Source organism: Sorex fumeus, unplaced genomic scaffold (assembly GCF_029834395.1).
Source record: "Sorex fumeus unplaced genomic scaffold, SorFum_2.1 ptg000043l, whole genome shotgun sequence".
In the NCBI taxonomy this organism is placed as follows: Eukaryota; Metazoa; Chordata; class Mammalia; order Eulipotyphla; family Soricidae; genus Sorex; species Sorex fumeus.
Window position 1 is genome coordinate 5,998,294 of NW_026606100.1, and position 19,077 is coordinate 6,017,370.

At 42.7% G+C, this 19,077-nt stretch overlaps 1 protein-coding gene across 6 annotated transcripts in view; it reads right to left on the reverse strand.

The window, feature by feature from the left end:
* PANK1 (pantothenate kinase 1) overlaps positions 1 to 19,077 on the reverse strand; it is an 81,742-nt gene that overhangs the window by 6,767 nt on the left and 55,898 nt on the right. For 3 of the 6 annotated variants that reach the window (XM_056121062.1, XM_056121064.1, XM_056121065.1), the window contains exons 3-6: positions 14,839 to 15,092; positions 9,220 to 9,396; positions 8,563 to 8,686; positions 2,432 to 2,557 (exon numbers count right to left, since the gene is read on the reverse strand). In XM_056121062.1, coding sequence (XP_055977037.1) covers positions 2,432 to 2,557; positions 8,563 to 8,686; positions 9,220 to 9,396; positions 14,839 to 15,092 — 681 coding nt within the window. Of the gene's footprint in view, positions 1 to 2,431; positions 2,558 to 8,562; positions 8,687 to 9,219; positions 9,397 to 14,838; positions 15,093 to 17,649; positions 17,825 to 19,077 lie in introns of those variants that run through there. The other 3 variants (XM_056121068.1, XM_056121066.1, XM_056121063.1) reach the window with 3 other exon arrangements.

Sequence of the window (19,077 nt, forward strand, 5' to 3'; positions counted from 1 at the left end):
GTATACTGGGGTTTTGGGGGTGGAGAATGGGCACTGGTGAAGGTACGGGTGTTTCATTGTATGACCGAGACTTAGACCCAAAAGCTTTGTGACTGCTGTCATGGTGATTCAATAAATAAAATTATAAAAAATGGAAAAAAAAAAGTAAGGTGGAGTTCATGTCCAATTCAATCAGTTAATCAGTGGCTGAATAAATAGCAGTACTCCTACATAAAAAAAATAGATAAAGTCTAGGGAAGGATGGCAGGGAGGAGAGTTCTGCACTCATTCTTAGAGACCTCTGATTCATAGTACTGTAGAAACTGGACATAAGGAGTCCTCTGAAGTACCCCATGTCCTCCACTTTCTTGTAAGCAGCTGGCTAAGGCCATCCCTCAGGTCTACAGAAATGGCCAAACACTTGTCTCAGCAGAAGACTTGCAGATATGCTTATGTTTAGGTAAAGGTTTATTACTGACGTAAAATCAATTTTTATCATACACCATCTAAAATAACAGAAGAGCACAAAAAATGATCACATCAATGAAGATTCAGTTAAATTCTCTTTTTGTTGCCCCTTTGGGTTTTGAGGCCATACCCAGCAGCGTTCAGGGATTGGACTAGGGTTGGCGGTGTGCAAAGCAGGCTTCTACTCCCTGTACTATCTGTTGACATCCCCAATTCAAATCTTGGAAAAAGGATTGAAAGGGGTATTTTCAGTAGTAGAGCACATGTCTTGCATGTGTGATGCCTGAAGAAAGGAAGGAAGGAAGGAGGGAAGGAAGAAGGGAAGAAGAGTAGGAGAGAAAGAGAAAGGGGGAGAAAGAGAAAGAAAGAAAAAAGAAAGAAAAAAGAAAGAGAAAGAGAAAGAAGGAAGGAAGGAAGGAAAGGAGGGAGGGAAAGAGGGAGGGAGGGAGGGAGGGAGGAGAGGGAAAGGTGAGAAAAAAGAGAAAGGTGAAAGAAAAACAAGAAAGAGGAGAGTGAAAAAGAGAAAAAGGGGAGGGAGGAGAGGAAGAAAGAAAAGGAAGAAAGAAAGAAAGAAGGAGAGAAAGAATCTCAGTGAGGTGGAGAGCTTATTGTAATTCTTTTACAACATATACACATATGAAATCATTATGTCATATACATTATATTTCATGTTATACATCTCAAGAAAGGAAAAAAACCAAAAAGACTGAATGAAGGAGTCCCTAGCCGTTGCCCTCTGTTTATGTGGATGGCACATATGAAAGATAAAAAGGGAAATCTAAAAGGATTCTGTTAAGAAATTGCTTCAGGAGCATCTTTAATTCCTTGATCCATGTTAAAGATCAAGCCAGAAATCAAATATATATAAATACATTATTTGTAGATTATGAAGGGGAGTGGAGGGAAGGACAACTGCAGAACTCAAATTAGCAAAACCCAGTTGGAGTTACAGGTCTTGGTCTTACATCAGCAAAGTAGTGAGTAAATGAACTGATCAGTTTTATTTTAAAATTGACTGGAGAGGTAGTACAGCCTATGGCAGGGCACTGGTCTTGCATGTGGCTTACCTGGTTTCAATCCCTGGCATCCCATCTGGTTCCCTGGGCATTTGCCACGAACTATTCCTGAGTACAGAGCCAGGAGTGATGCCTGAGCATCACCGGGGTGGCCCAAATACCAGAATAAATAATACTAAATGAAACAAAACAGTTAGGGTCAGGGCAGAAGCTCAGTGAGCCGGACTACATATTTTGCATGCTGGAGGCCCAGGCTCCAACGCTCGTACCACATGGTCCCCTGAACACTGCCAGGAGCGGTGCCAACCCAGAACCATGAATAGCACCCCCAGGTATGGCCCCCCAAAACTGGGCTAACGAGGAGCCGGAGGGTAGTACAGCAGGTGACGGGCTTGCCTTGCATGTGGCCAACCCGTGTCTGATCACTGACACACTACAATAGTCCTCCAGCCCCAGTATGGCCCCCAAACAACAAAAAGTGAACTAACCTGCTCAGAGTTGAGAGACTGTTCGTAATTATCCACCCCACCCCACCCCCACTGTTCCAGTTTTGGGGCAGGGCGGGAGAGGTGACAGAGGATGCTGGGAATCTGATTCAGGGCCTCATAACCCTAGCCCATCAATTGCCCGTTTCCTTTCACTCATCTGACTCAGGTTTGATCCCTGTGCACTCCATATGGTCCCCAAACCTACCAGGAGTGAGCCCTGAGTGATCCTTGAGAAGAGGAGTGAGCTGGCCATGGCTCCCCAAAACCAAAACAAAAACCAAAAAATTTACCCATTTTCACTAACTTTTCACTAATTATTAGCTCATTACCAGTCTTGATTGCTAAGTGAGTTTGCCTTTTATACACAGCTCTTCATTATTCTTTTTACCTTAATTTTAAAACTGAAAAGCTCACTCATACATTATTCAACCCCAAGTATCCTCTACTTAGTGAAATTAAGTCCATATAAGTTCGACTTACCTCGTGTTCCAAAAACAGAGCTTTTAGCTGTCCTTTGGACCAAAAATCCATAGCGTATGCTAGCAGCTTCATGGAGACCATATTGATTCTGAGAAAATTCCCGACAAACACGACTCTGTCAATATTCTGGTGGGGGGAAGAATGAAAGAAAAACAACTGAACTGTGGCATAAAAATAGTACTTAACAAAGACCCAACGATCCATATATTACATCATTGTCCTCCTAGGATCTTGCAGGATAACTTTTTCAATAGAATTATTTCAGCATTTCCAAGATGAAACTGAGCAAATCTCTAGTATATTCAGTAAGGAGGAGGTCTCATTTTGGCAACATGATGCAGATCCCACCCTTATTTGCAGCATTAAGGTAGATTGCTCTAGATCCCAGAGGAAAGTCAGTTTCCATTTCACACATAAAATTGCATTGGGCCTTTAAATTTGGCTTAATTTTCTTATACGTTCTTTAAAAATGCCCTCCCCCAATTTCCTATTATTAAATATTATACCCAAGTAATAAATAAAATGGCCATAATATGGGTGAGTCATCTAATGAGTTTGCTTTATTTGCCCTGAGCAAAACATGGGCAATATAAAAAGAAACAAAACTCAGCCTCCACTTTTAGGACATAGTGCGGAATATCACACTTTACCAGCATATGGGTTAAAATATGATGATGAAAAAGACATTCTCCCCTTGTTGTCACGGACAGAGATTTGCATTCTGAACACTCATTGGTCTGGGTTCAGCCTGTTCATGCAGGGCTGCTCAACCACTCAGTCCCTCAAAGCCAGTTGCTATGGCCACTCGAAACAAAGGGCAGCGAGTGTTGGAAACTGAATTATCTCTGTTCAGTCTAACTAGAGTAATTAGGGTCTGGGAACAGCGCTTTTTCAACTGCCTCAAATTTTAACAACACAGGTTCATGAAATCTAATTAACCACTAAGACAATTTTCCATGTGTAGAAGGATGCAAGTGGTTTTTAAAAGTGGTTTTATATCCACTAAAAAAAAAAAAAAAAAAAAAAAAACCTGCCACTATAGCCACAAACCACTCACACTGAGAGGTGGCAGGAACTGTTCAAATTCAAAGAAAGAGAAATCAAATTAAAACTTAGGACTTTCATCTTTTCCCACCAAACAAAGAACTTGAAGGTCAATTTGCTTTGATCCTGGATGATGCTGGCAGAAAACCAGAATACCAGTGGCATTAAAGCTAATGGGCATTTCTTATCTCAAATAAATTCCAGATGGGTTAAAGATATACATGAGGGTTTTACTGGATGAGCTCAGGGTTATTCCTGACTGCTCAGAGATCACTACTAGCAATGCTAGAGAACTATCTTCCTTGCTAGGGGAACCAAGTCAGCCACATGCAAGGCAAGCACCTTAACCTCTGTATTCTTTCTTTTTTTTGCTTTTTGGGTCACACCCAGTGATGCTCGGGGGTTACTCCTGGCTTTGCACTCAGGAATCACTCCTGGTGTTGCTCAGGGGACCATATGGAATGCTGGGAATCAAACCTGGGTGAGTCGCATGCAAGACAAATGCTATAGCTCCGGCCCACCTCTGTACTATTTCTACAGACACATTTTTTTAAAAAAAGAAAAAAGGAAAAAGAGGATCCAGAGAGATAGTGTAATGGGTATGGTACTTGCCTTGTATGCAACTGACCTGGTTTCAATCCCCAGGACCATATACAGTGCTTCAAGAACCACCTAGAGTGATCCCTGAGCACAGAGCAGGAGTAAGCCTTGAGCACTGCCAGGTAGCCCAAAAGACTAATATAATTAATAGAATGATGAATTTACTTTACATTTCTGGAGAGAGAGTTCAGGATGAGGCATTTATCTTGCCCACAGCTGGCCCTGGTTCTCAGCATCACATATGGTCCCCTGAGCACCTCCAGGAGTAATCTCTGAGCGTAGAGCCAGGAGTAAACCCTGAACACTGCTGGATATGTAAGTGATCACCCTCCAATTGTATTTACTTATACAGGGACAAAGGGTCATCAAATCCAAAGGGAAAGCAATAAAAAAATATATATACTTTTAGAACATATTATATAAAATGGAGGCCGTCTATAAATCATTAAGGGAAAACAGGTGGCCAGAGCTGTTGTACAGTGGGTAGGACACTGGCCTTGCATCTGGTTGATCAGGGTTCAATCCTTGGCATCCCACATGGCCCCCTCGCCAAGCACCATTAGGAGTAATTCCTGAGCACAGAGCCAAGAATAATCCCTGAGCATCAGCAGATGTGGCCCCAAAACAAAAAAGAAAAAAAGATCAACAGTCCAATAGGAAAACAGGTAAATCATATTAACTTACAGTTTATAGACACAAAAGGAGAAATATTAATGGCTAATGAATAGAAAAGTACAACCTCATTATAACAAAAAAAAGTAGTATAAATAAAACCAAAATGGGACCAGAGATATAGTACAGCATGTAAGGTACTTGCTTTGCACACAACTAACCCAAGTTTGATCCCCTGCACCATATTTGGAACGATCCCTGAGCACAGAGCCAGGAGTAAGCCCTTAGCACTGCCAGGTATGACCCCAAACCCAAAAATATAAAAAATAAAATTAAAATAAGATAGTATTTCTTACCTACTGATTGGAAAAGATCAATATGTTTGTTAATCCATCTGGATACATTTATACTCTTATCCACTAATTGAGATATATAACGTGTTACTAGCCCTACGGAAATTTCTGTCAAAATTACAATCACTTAGCAATCTCTTTTGACCTAGCAATTTCCCTTTAAGGAATCTGATTTAGAGTCACTCACTTGTATGTAAAACAGTATGTGCACATTTGTAAATATACCCTGTTATGTATATAGCATAGATTATGTATATAACCTATAAATATACTAGATTCTAAAGACCATAGCAAGATTAAAAAAGCCTTAGTATCATTGGGAAATCAAGCTAAGAAAAGCATGTCTACCTTTCAGGGTGCACTATGAACCTGAAAAAAAAAATAATGCAACTTTAAATGTGCTTAGATGTACAATCTCAAAAATATCTTCACAAGAAAAAGAACATTCTCCAGAAGTAAATATTGAGGTACATGAGGTGGGCAGATGTATGGTACAGGACTAACTTTCTAATGGTTTAGCCAAAGAGAAGAGCACACAAGAGAGACAGAGGGAGGAGGCAGGAGAAATCAGACTTTGGTGAATCATGCCAAGTCAGATAACCCTTGAGTCTGAGTTGAAAGTTACAGAGGTTCTTTTTACTATTCCTTATGTATATTAACAATCTTTACAATAACCAGCTGACATCTGAAACAAAATACAAAATCTTGAGCAGACACTCTGGGCTGGCAGGAGTGTGGGCAGGCAGGCAGGGCTGCTCTCCCCAGAACCACGTCCCTTGGGGCAGCCGCTACCCATACTTTCCCTCCCTCAGCCTGCAAGGGTCAGATTTGCCATCAAAAACAACTTTTTTCTTTTGTATTTTGATAAACACTGAAGAAGCTGGAGCTGTTAAACTTTATTTTGGGGAAAACCTCAGAAATGGTTCATTTGGTGTTGTGGAACCTCTTACTGCTTTCAATACATAATTAGTAATCAACTGCTTTGTATACTTGTTTTCAGTTTTCATTTCGACAAACAAGCACTGTAATTATAGCTATTAGAATAAAATCTTTTACTATAAAAAAATAGTGAGCAGAAGGTGAATTGCATGGCATGCGATTATATCTCAGCAGAACTGCTATTTTAAAACATGATTTAAATTGCTGCCTTTGGAAGAATGTATTTATCTTTTTATTACATACAATCCAGAATTTAAAAATTCTAAAAACAATATTTATATCTAGTGACGTAGGTATTGAGGGGCCAAGGTGGAAAGGGTATGTCCCAAGATTCCTTTCTGGTATCTCTAGAACATTCTGTAGTGTTTTGTGTGCTCTACTTGCTATTCCAAAGAGGAGATGGGGGAGGACTCATTTTTAAGTGAATGAGGTAATACTTGTTTAAAAAAAAACACAGCAGAAATACTTTTGATTCAGTAAATATGTGTCTATGAAATAGCTGTAACCCAACTGGTTTCAGGGAGCAAGGTCACATTGGTCCTGACTCTCAGGGGGAAACAAGTTAGCACCGTTCCTGGGGTGTCTAAAAGGAGCCTGGTCGCTCAGGTTGCCAGAAAATCCAGTCCTTGTTCAAGGAGCTCCACAGAAAAGTCTCAAATAGTTGCTTGAACTAGCATGTAACAAGGCTCCATTTCAGTTATTTGTGCAATAATCCAAGAACAAAAGGTACTGACATAGAAAGCCACGGTGCAAAATAAAATCAGTTGCTCTCCCCGTAAAAGGATTGCAATGCCAGTCAAAAGACTTTCTGGCTGCCTCCCTCGAACTCTGGAAAGCAGGGCAAAGGGCATCTGCTGCTCTGCAGGGCAGGGAGGTAACATCAAACTGACCTTCGAGTCAGTGAGTACAGCCAACCACACTCAAGCACTGGTCAGAGGCTCAATTGGCTACTTGAGAAAAGTTCCTTTAAAGGTTATTGTCAAAAAATAAACCCTCTGTGACAGTGAGTCCTATGACCCAAGTGGACTTTGTCTCTGGGACACAGGGCTTCATCTGAGCATCAGCTGGCATTTAAATTCCCTCTGCCTGACCGGGGGACTTAGAGAAAGGAAGGCCCGGGGCATCTTCTATTTCGGAGCATGAGAGGCATCTTTCGTACCACCAGAGCTCAGAGGCGGGAATACACGCACCTCGGCACAGTCCTACTCCACGCCACGCCCCACCTGGCATGTTCTATTTATTCTTGCTTTCTGACATGACACAGCACACAGGTGTCTGTGTGTGTGTGTGTGTGTGTGTGTGTGTGTGTGTGTGTGTGCAGAGAGAGAGTAAGAGAGAGAAAGAGAGAGAGACTCCTCAGTCTATACAAATAGGATTTCACTCCTCTTCCATATGCACACTGCATTTTGATGTAATCCTTTTGCTTTTGTATTTTTGGGGGGGGGCCACATCTGGTGGTGCTCAGGGGTTACTCTGGACTTTGCTCTTAGGGATCACTCCTAGAGGGGTTCAGGGGACCCTATGGGATGTTGGGGATTGAACCCTGGCAGGCCCTGTGCAAGGCAAGTACCCTACACACTGTACTATGATCCTGGCCCAGATTGAATACATTTTAAAAACTGATTACTCCTCTGGTTCTTCAATGAATATTAAATATAAATAAATATTAAATATAAATATAAAGGAATCTACTCCGACAACCTATTCACCCATCCCAAGCTCTCCTATCCTAACACAACTCAGTGAAGGATGCGTATGGCATGTATTTCAGAAGTTTCTGGGCTGGAGCAATAAGCCCAGCGGGTAGTGTGTTTGCCTTGCAAGCAGCCAACATGTCCGACCCGAGTTCAATTCCTCCGCCCCTCTCAGAGAACCCAGCAAGCTACTGAGAGTATCTCGCCTGAATGGCAAAGCCTGGCAAGCTCCCCGGGACCTGGGACTTATTCGCTATGCCAAACACAGTAACAAAAAGTCTCACAATGGACACATTACTGGGCCTGCTCGAGCAAATCGATGAACAACCGGACAACAGTGACAGTGACATTTGTTTTCCAAAGGATCTAGCAACATTCATACCACGTTAACAAAGTCTTGTCTGTGGCCAGCCCCACCCCTTCTTGGGCTGGGGCCCTTGGCTGTAGCAAGCTCTCTGTGCTTTGATAGCCCTGTACAATGCTGCTTGAACTCCATGCCACAAGGCAACACTGTAAAGAAGCTGAAAGCAGAGAGAATATCAAAGCGGCAAATGGAAAGTGTTACCTGCCATTATTTACAGAGATGCACAGAGCGTTTTTCTTTGGCTTCAGCAAGTGCATGGTAGTAATGACAGTTAGTGAGGTGATGCATGGGTTGTAATTTTACTGCTTCTATGGTGAAATAACTTGAGTCATTATCCAGGTCCTACTTTTAGTAAGGAAGCACAGGTTCCCCGCTTGCCCTCCGCACCATAGCTTCACATTCTACAAGGGGCAGCTATGACAAAAGACAGATTCCCAAGCACCCAGAGTGTTGTAAGCCTAGCAGCTGCCCGACCCAAGCGATGCGCATGAACAACACACAGCTTGCCCTGGGATCCGGCCTTACCTCATTCAAGGCACACATCCGAGCAATGGAGCCAATGTTGTTGGTGATGGTGACCAGTGTGGCTCGGGCGAGGTCTTCTTTGCTGATGGACTCTCGCTTTTCTTTACTCATCATGTTGCCAAAGCTATGTCAGAAATATTAGCGGAGAGTGTTCAATATCATTCTCAGGCAGCCCCATTCTTCCACCAAAGTACTGTGGAAAGCTTTATGAATAACTCTGTCCAAACCCAAATGACCTGGTTTGGCTACCACGGTGTACAAGCAGACAGGATTACGATATGAATGGTCAGCTGTCCTTGCCTTAATCGGGACAAAGTAGCATGGCTATTAACGGGGAAAAAAAAACAAAACAAAACAAAAAGGAACTTTCAAAAATGCCTCTAAATTAACTAGACAAGAATGCAATGGGAGAAACTTTTTCTAGAACCTTCTTTCAAAGCTGCCGTAGTGTAAGTACAAGCATTAAGAACTATCTCAGTGCTTCCTAAGGGCCAGATCAAGTCTGAGCTCTAATACCACAGATGGATACTGCACCGGCTGGTGGGTTGCCGTTTGGAAAAAGAACCACATGAATGGCCGGGGCGGCGGTTGCGTTCGGTTGAATTAGTACTGCTCCTAGGGTTTAAGCACTACTGCTCCTAGCTACTTAGGCTCTACCTGGATGCTACAGCAGATCCTTGAAGGCCAAATCGTTCATAGTCTCCTCCGTAAATGTCCTTCACCAGCTTATCAACATTGGTGCTGTCGCCTTTAGCTGCCATTTCCAGAGCTTCTTCAAAGGTCTCACAACCAGTCAGCAGGCAACATAGGCCTAGGAATGTTCCACCTCCAAGACTGAAGGAACAATAAGGTTTATTTTTTTAAATGGACTGAAAGATATGCCCATCCAAGTCCCCAACTATAGCAAGATCAGTAGAAGAGGTTCTGCCCAACAGGGGAAGGAAAACAAAGGGGCACTTGAGTGACAGTGCGAGGGTACAAAAGAGTTTTAAGGTAGCTGGAATAAAGAGGGCAAAGACTACAAAGAAACACAAGGAAGACTTGCCCTGAGTTTAGGCACAAAACCAGAGTCAAGACTCATTGATTTCCGTTGTGAGACCTTCAACTAGCTACTAGCTGAGTCCTTCATTGAGTGTTCCCTCTATGGAGAAGATAGAAATCATAACCTCCTTTATTGGGGTGGGAGGGTCCCCTAAAAATAGCAATAGCCAGGGAAATCGTTGCTTTTTAAAAAAGACAAAAAACCCTAAATACTTAGGAAAACAAACTGCTTGTGAAGTACAGTTCAAATCTATAATGTCAAACCCTGTCAACAAGACTGACTCGGGAATGAGCCAGGAAGAGCAGCTCAAAGTATCTTGCACTTGACCTGTTTCCAGCAGAGGTAATCTCACCAAACCGCCTGGGAAATTTCTACAGGGAGATTTCTGCAATTGGGCTCAGATGGAATTTTTTTTTCCCTCCCACCTCTCTAGTGTATGCTGGTAAAGTCTATTGTACTCCACTTATCACCCAATCATGGAAACAGTCACAAAGCTCATAAAATGGTTCCAGAGCTCAAACTCTGTTTTAAAAGCATTTCCATTGCTTTGGGGGAGGGGGTGGAGTTGGGGAATGGGATGGAGGGAGAGACATTCTCTAAAATACTTTTTAGGTAAAATTAGAAACTCATTACGGTACTTGAGAATGAACTCAATTGTGTATTAAGATCAAAGTTAGCCAAGGGAAAGCAGATTCTGAGTAAAGATATCGCCAGCACACTCTAGACAGGAAGGAACTTGAATAGGAACGTGGTTTTTCACTCTTCCTTTACCACAGGGAAGAGTAAATGTAAAAGAATAAATCGCTCACATCAATTTATTCTGAGGCTCCAAGAGCTGCTAGCCCAGAAATCTCATGTGTTGGCTACAGGCTTTAATTCTAAGAGAAAATTCAAGTTGAGATTCAGGTTATTTTTAACTGAAATTTAAAAAAAAAAATTAGGGACAATTCTATTTACTGTCAATAACCATTAGCCAGTAGGTAACAGATTATAGACAGGCACGTAGTTCTTTAAATCTCAGTTAAAATGAACTTTATGTAAACTTCCTGGTGATTCTTACAGAGCATATCAGTAGTTTAGAAGTATAGGGTCTCAAGAAAATATTTTACAGCTCCACACCACCAGAAGCAGCTATCCAAACTGCAGGCTCAGGACCAACAAGGAAACAGAGATCCAAAGACCTTATTGCCTCAGCAACTGAGTTATGGCCAAAGTTTTAGATTTATTCTACATGTCTCTTTACTCACATTTTACGTGGCGTGCCCTGTGGCTTCAGTCTACCCCACAAAGCTAGCACTTTGTGTTGAGAAGCCGGGGATCAAACCTGTGCATCATACACCTGAGGCCTGGACTCTAGCACTGAGCCACATCCCTGGCCCAGAGCTAGTTTAATTTTAACAAAGGCACTTCTTTTATGTGCCACCTGAGTTAGTCTTGGTTTTATTCTCTGTCTAATTGTCAGTCATGTCTAGCTTCTGTCTTTCATCCACATAACTTTGCTTTCAGCATCAGGTATTTCTACTGATCAATGTACTCAACAACCTGCTCCAAACGTCAGCACTGAAGACATGGGCTGTCTTAGAAAGAAGGCAACTCAACTGATGCATTGCTATGAGGGAAGCAGTCTAAGTGCTTTGCATGGCTGGACAATGACAGGTGACTCCAGACAAAGAATCAGAGCTGAATGGGGAAAGCGAGCATGCACTGGCACAGCCAGACCACTGCAGAGGAGGAAAGAATGCAGAGTTGCAGAAGAGAACTCCCTTCGCATCTTCACCCTATCGCAATAATTTAACTGAGTGATTCTGTAACTCATACTCAGATACGGCTATTTCAGCAATACCCACAGAGACTCTCAGGAAATCAGAGACGAAGCACACTGCATTTTGAAAAACCCAGATACCTTGTAGGGAGACCCAAGAGAAAATGTATTAACTCAATTCTTGTGCTCTTCACATGGACTCTGAAATGACCTTAACATTTTTTTTACAGGGGGTAGCGGTGTCACTCCTGACAGTGCTCAGAGGGTTATATGTGGTGCTGGGAACTGAAACAGGGTCGCCCACATGCAAGCAAGTGCTTTACCTCCTGTACTTTGTCTCTGATTCAGGTGAGTCCCACTTTTACCAAGGTTTCCACATTCTTTTCTTGTTTTGTTCCTGGGCCATACCCAGCAGTGCTCAAGGCTTTCTCCTGGCTGTGTTCAGGGATCACTCCTCGTGGGCTCAGGGACCCATATGAGGTGCCAGGGATTGAACCTGGGTTGGCTATGTGCAAGCCATATGCCCTACCCACGGCACTACTGCTCTGGCCCGTTTCCAAATTCTTTATGTTCCTTTTTGTACTCTGGGGGACCATGCAGTGCTGTGTATCAAAACCAGGGCCTTGCACATGTGAAGACATGTGCTCTATTACTTGAACTACATCAAGCTCTATCATTTGATTTTTTTTTTAATAAACCACAATCTATGTCAGTTCTAAGTCCTGTTTTGAGTTCTATCATATCTAAACTAGGATGCAATCAAATCACATATGACAGACACTGAAATGAACCACTTAAATGTTTAAAGAAAACTTGGGGCCAGAACAATAGTACAGCAGGTACGATATTTGCCTTGCACACAACTTAGAGATGCAGCCAACCCAGGTTCAATCCCTGCCATCCCGTATGGTTCCCTGAGTAATTCCTGAGTGCCAAGGTGGGAATAACCCCTGAGCATCACTGGCCGTGACCACCCCTCACTCCCCCCACATTAAAAAACCAGCAACAACCACAAAAAACTGATGTCCCACTATGATACAACTTCCTAAAACTAAAATTGCTTACTAGAAAATAGGGCATCATAGAATTTCATTTTTCATTTTTTCATTTCATCATCCTGTTATTCATCGATTGCCTCGAGCAGGCCCCAGTAACATCTCTTTCATCCTAGCCCTGAGATGATATTCAAGGCTCTTTAGGAGAATGAGACCCATCATTGTTACTGGTATTTGGCATATCTGGTACGCCACGGGGAGTTTGCCAGACTCTGCCCTGTGGGCAGGCTACATTCAATAGCCTGCAAGTTTGTCCAAAGTAGGAATGAGACAATAAGATGTCAGGGCATCATAGAATAAAAAAAAAAAATCTAGAGTGACCATCTATCAAGTGACAACTGAGTTAGCAAAACTGAAATCCTAAACTACTAGTTGGATCAGTGACACCCACACTGACTGACATACATCCATCACAGTTTATGTCAGTGGTTTCTAACTCAAAACAACTCTAGCTGGACCATGTGGATCAGGGCCCATAAGAAGTGAAATTTCCTTCCTCTCCCCGATGCTTGGAGACACATTAAAAGGGTTTTCTGAATAATCCTCAATCTCCTTGAAGCACACTTCCCAACTACTGGTTGCAGGAATCTCATAGAAAAGCTTTTCAGACAGAAATTGATGATCATTACAAAGTCATTAATGGGCATTTACTAGTCACTGGGACTTTCAGGTATGTCACATGGTCAACAGAAACCAAATGCCACAATCAGATCTTTAGCAGCTATCCAGGAGACAGCCCAGACTACCAGAACCGTCAAATTTGAGAGCAGACCTGTGGTATATAATTCATGAATTTGTGTTGATAGATGGAACTAAATATCTATAATTACAGGAAAAGTTTGACATGTTGTTACATTGGGACTAGCTCTACCAACTCGATTTTTTCTGGAACATGTAGGTTCTTAAACATTTTAGCTTTATCAGAGGATCACTCTTTAAAGCAAAACTAACTCAACTCAAATGTTTAGTCATCTCTATCAGATCAGCTCCAGAAACGGTGGTATCACAGACAATTTTATGTGACCCAATTAGTTGAGCTCCGTCACCTCTATAAGAAAATGTAAACCTAATGGCTATTAACTTGAGCACCAGCCAATCTTCTGAACACAAGTAGGACTCGGTCAGAACATGTTTGTGTGTACCTGCCTCTATGTACCAGATTTCACAACAAATTTGAGGCTTGATACAGTCCTATCAGAGTAGAGGTTGCCATATATGTTGCAGGGATTTAGCAAGGACCTTGACGTCTAGCCACAAAGTGAGGCTCAGTTGTAACAACTGAAAGGTCTCCAGACATTGCCCAACATCCCCTCCATAGATTCCCTTGTCCCAGTGGTGAGCAATGATTTACAAGTCATAGAAAAGTGGCAGAAGTGTACTGCTCTTTTCCACAGCTGCAAGCTGCCAGGCTAAGAGAAACATGTACAATCTCCTCAAAGGAAACTTCCAGATCTCTGAGATCTATTAAAAGACACCTGGACATCCAGACAGGGTTTTGTGACCATAAAGCAAGAGTCATGCTCAAAACACTAAAACTAAGAAACAGCTTCCTTCACAGCACAAACCAGGACAGAAAGTTGTTCCAGACAGAGAGCTTTTCTTAACTTCATCTATCTAAAAGTTTCAGGACAATGTCCCAAAGCATACTGCACAGGGCAATTGCTTCTCACACTGTTCTTCCACAAATGCTTCTGTGGTCCAGCAAGTGGAGAAGCAACCCACACGAAACCTTTCTCTCAGAAGGAAGGAAAATCAGTTTACTTTGGTTGACATAATGATTTCTCCAGATCTTTGACCTGGGGTCTTTTCCCCCTGCTGAATCCCCCTCAACCAGAAGCTGCTGGCTGCCCTTCTATAGGCCCTGGACTATGGGTTCACTAAAAAACACGAGGAGTTCTGCCCAATGGCACGAGGTCACTGCCCACTGCAAGCCAACACTCTGTTAGGGATGCCAACTGTTTCAGCTCTTTGGTGGTAAAACATTCTTTATCAACTCACTTTGCTTTCCTAGGTGGGAAGAGACATTATTTCAAACAAATTCTGCTCTGCTCATCAAGGAGGTTCCAAAAGGTGTCTTCTGAAGCCATCTCTGAACATCCCAAGCACTCCCTCTCAGCCCCCACCCCCACCCCCGACTTCCGTGTGCTTCCTGCCCTCTCCTTCTGGGAAAACTCCTGAAGCCTGCAACCCTTCTTCCGCACCCCGCCCAGTTTCCAGAATGGCAATGACTGTTCTTTTAACTTAATGTGAATCACCCTCTCACTCCTCAACACCATGCTCAATAAATCCCTTCAGTTTGACTGAAGAGGATAAGATCTTTTAAATACATCAGTCCCCTTTCCCTCCCTAGACCAAACTTGAAGGATGAGACCTGAGTTTAAGCAGAAAGATGTTCTCCTAGTGGAAGCCATGTTTACCTGGTCCCTGTCACTCTTTTATAGTTGTCCTTGGAGTACACTGCGAGAATGCTGACCCCCGAGCCCATGTTCACCAGCAACATAGGGTACGGGTTATCAAGGCAATACGGCTTTTTTTGACACAATTCAGGATTTGTGGGATTTTCAAAATAGTAACATTCCGGCTTGCCATTGAAGCCAACGGAGTCGACATAGAGCAGGCCCTGAATCAGACAGTCCAGTTCATCCAGTTTGTGGAGCTGCAGGTCAGCAATCTGAAAGAGAACAAAACCTCGTGAGAGAGGTGACAGCCACTTCAGGGGAAGCCCCAGAGGCTTTTAGCTGGACTTTAAATAAAGATGTCATGAACCTAAGAGCCAAGGAAACGCCTTGCCAGACCCTGCTGTGGGATCTTGTGGCTCTCCCCTGAGGAAGTCATCTGAGCAGGATGTGGTACATGCCCCCCTCCCCCCGAGAGCTAGCAAACTAGACTAGCTAGATGCTCGTCTTTGTACTGGAAAAGCATCAGCATGGGGGAGAGGGGCAGGAGGGAAGTCAGCATTGCCCTAAAATGATGTCCACTTTCTGAGTTTCAGAAGCTGCAAATAAATGTCACCTATTTAGGAAAAGGGACTTTGCTGGAATAATTCAGTTAAGGATGTTGAAAGGCTGAGAGTATTTAAATGGCTTTTTTCCTAGGTGGATCCTAAGTTCATGGACAGGTTTTTCACAAGAGAATCACAGGGAAGATGGGATGATACCAAGGAGAAGCCACAGAAATAGGAAGGTCCAGGCTGGGGTGCTGACCAGGGAACCACGACAGAAGTGACAGCCAGAAGAGGCAAGAGAAGGAATTGCTACCCGAGAGCCTCTGAAGCAAGTAGGGTGCTGTCGACATTTTGACACTGACCGTCTGGCTGGAAATGGCCTGAACTACAAGAATGAATATGTTTCTGTAGTTTAAGTCATCAAATTGGTGATCCTTTGCTAAAAAACAGGCACAGGAAACTAAAGCAGCATATGAAGTAAAAGCAGGCCTCTCCCACAGGAAGACGAGTAAAAGAATCTTCCAAAAGCAGCTGGATCCTGGCGCTTGGTTGTCAGGACATGAAGTTCTAAAGGACATACAGCAAGCCTAGGAGTTGGGGAAAGTCTCCTTCAAATTCACAAAGTATAACCCCCTCTTCCCAAACTCTGGCACTTACATGCATGCTGTGGGGCAACTTAACTTCTTCCCAAGCCTGTTTCCTCATCTGTAGAAAGGAACTCATGATAGTCCTGCTCCTTATGGTGGTCAGTACTACGTGAACCAAGGCTCAACCTTTAACAACATATTAGTAATCTCTCATAGAAGGGCTTAATGCCCCCTGGGTGAAATACAACAATATTTACACACTCTCCTCTAAGGAAAGTTTTTCGAAGCACTTTCGTTGATTTATTCATAACAAACAATACAAAATAAATTATTTTGGTTCTGCTTTGGGGTAGGGGTTGGGATTCGGGATGGAAACATCCGAAATATGGTGGTGGAAAGGTGTAATGATAGTGGGATTGATGTTTGAATATTAAATGCAATCAAATATTGTAAACTACTTTATAAAAATAAGATGAAATATAAAAAAATACTATGAGAACACACATATAAAAGGCTTACAAGGGGCTCAGCAAATGCTTGCTCTGATTACTCGGTGGGGTGGCTTCAAAGCATCCTTCTATGCCTCTAAGAGAAAGAAAGAAAGAAAGAAAGAAAGAAAGAAAGAAAGAAAGGAAGGAAGGAAGAGATAAAAAGAAAAAAACCACCTTGTTCTCCTAGGTAGGGAGGGAAGAATTGAAAGGAAAATGGTTAGCTTAGAGGCAAGCAGTCACTTTGCATCTGTAGAAGTTGAAATCGGGCTTGCCCGAATGGATATTACTGCAGATCAGGTTGATGTCCATATTCCATGGACAAAAAAACCAGTCTGAAAGCCAGATAGATAGTGCAGGGGTAAAGGCACTTTGCCTTGCACATGGCCAATCCTGGTTTGATCACTAGCACTGCCAGGAGTGATCCCTGAGTATAGAGCCAGGAATACATCTGGCTAAGTGTGAGCCAAAACCAAAAAATAAATGAATAAAATAAAATATTTCTTTTAATTCCCTAAAGAAGGTATTATTATCCTTATTCTATGGTGAAAACACATCATAGAGCTTAGTTTTCCATAAGAGACACAACTAGCAAGTTTCTCCCTGTTCTTCTCCTCTTAGTTGTCATACGGGTACTGCTTCTAAGATCCAGAAATAATCCTTTCAAGAACTACTGTACTGCGATAAACTACCCAAAAAGGTATCATCTTTGCCACAAAAGTTAACGGCAGTTGGGGGCCGGAGCAATAGCAGATAGGGCACTTGCCTTGCATGCAGCCAATCTTGGATCAAGCCCCTATCCCATATTATCCCTTGAGCACTGCCAGGAGTGGGAGTGATCCCTGAGTGTAGAGCCAGGAGTAAGCCATTAGCACTGATGGGTGTAGCCCCCCAAAACCCAAAATAAAAGAAAACAAAAGATAACAACTAAAAGAAAACTTCTCATCACTCTGAATTTTCCATTCAATGAAGTCCACCAAAGCAATACCCAAAATTTAGTTGGAATAGGTTAAGTATTCTTGCAATACAATCATTCGTTCTAAAGGACACTTGTGATAAAGCAATCTCTCCCATAATGGTTTCATCAAGTGAAACTTGGGGGTGAGATGCATGGGATTATATACATTTTCAGGGGTACAGCTACAGCTATAAAACAATCAGGACACCTACAAGATGACAGTGAGGTGTAACAGTGTAAGTACCGCCTACCTCTTCAGTCCTCCTGGATTCCTCAGCCCCATAAGCTCTCCCATAGAACTTACTGCACTGGCCCATATTACGGCAGGTTTTCTGATTCATCCGAAGCTCCTGAATGCCACAATGTTCTGCCCATAATAATTGCTAATAATCACCCCAAATTGAAAAATAGCAATTTCATTAGCCAGAGTTGGGAGCCATAGGTTAACCTGCTTAAAGATTAAGCAGAGAGCCACAACAATATTGACAGCAAATATTGCAAGCACAGACAGTGTACCCAGCTAGATACCTGAAAGTATGTGAAAGAAAGGGAAAAATCTCTGAAGGCAAATAAGCTGGTACAACTTTGATCTGAAAGCAAACAGTGAATCTCACCTTTCCACCACAAACTCGTGTTCAAATAAAATGTCAGCGGCAAACAAATACCTCTTGCAATATTTTCCTGAGTTATAGATACTTCCAAAGCTTGAGGTCATGTACTCTCACCATCACCACCCCCCCCCCCGCCCCACCCCGTGACACACACACACATACACACACGCGCGCGCGCGCAGGGAAACAGGGTTATTACTACTTTTTTGGAGTCCTAGAAATCTCCTTCAATGTCTTTGTCATCCAGGAAAAGGAGAGATTCCCATAGGAACCTAATCCTATTTGTTTTTAAGGCTTTTTGTTTTGTTTTGAGACCACAGCCACCAATGCTCCTTTCTTTGTGCTCAGGGATTGCTCCTAGCAGTGCTGGGAGCACCATATGGGATATCAGGTATTGAACCTGGATCAGTCATGTGCAAGTGCCCTATACCCACTGTGCTGCTCTCAGTCCAGCCCTCAGCAATCCAATCTTTACTGCATTTTCAAACAGGTCATCTGAAATTTAGAATAAGATGAGGATTACTTCTCAGACTGTGCAACTGACTTTGTGGGACTCCGAAATCAACAAGTTAGGTTCCCACCTTGTGAGAACAGTCTGTCTGTGGGCTGTTTTCTCTATACAATCAGGGACAACAAATGCAAATGCCTGTAGGAGACAGTGAGAGAAGTTGGAGGAGGGGTCACTAGCTCCACCTATGGAACTAACTGAATGATGAGGACTGCAGCAAGGAGACCACCATACATACTTCAAATTCACCTGAGGCTCACAGTTGCCAAGTTGGTAACTAGAAACCGGTGGTGTCTGAAGACGTTATTTTTCAAAACCCAGATTTTTATGCAATCTTTTCCAATTTTTAAATGCTAGAAGCTGATTTAAATTTTATTAATATCTCAGACTGGCAAAGCACATCTGTGGGCTGAGCCTGTCTTCCATTGAACTAGTTTTCTCCACGTTCTCCTCTGATCTCTAACCGGTCCTAAATGATGACAGAGCTGAATGATTAAACCCAGCAAACACGTAGGTGTAACTTCAATGAAGGTGAACATAACCTTGTAACTAAACTGTGC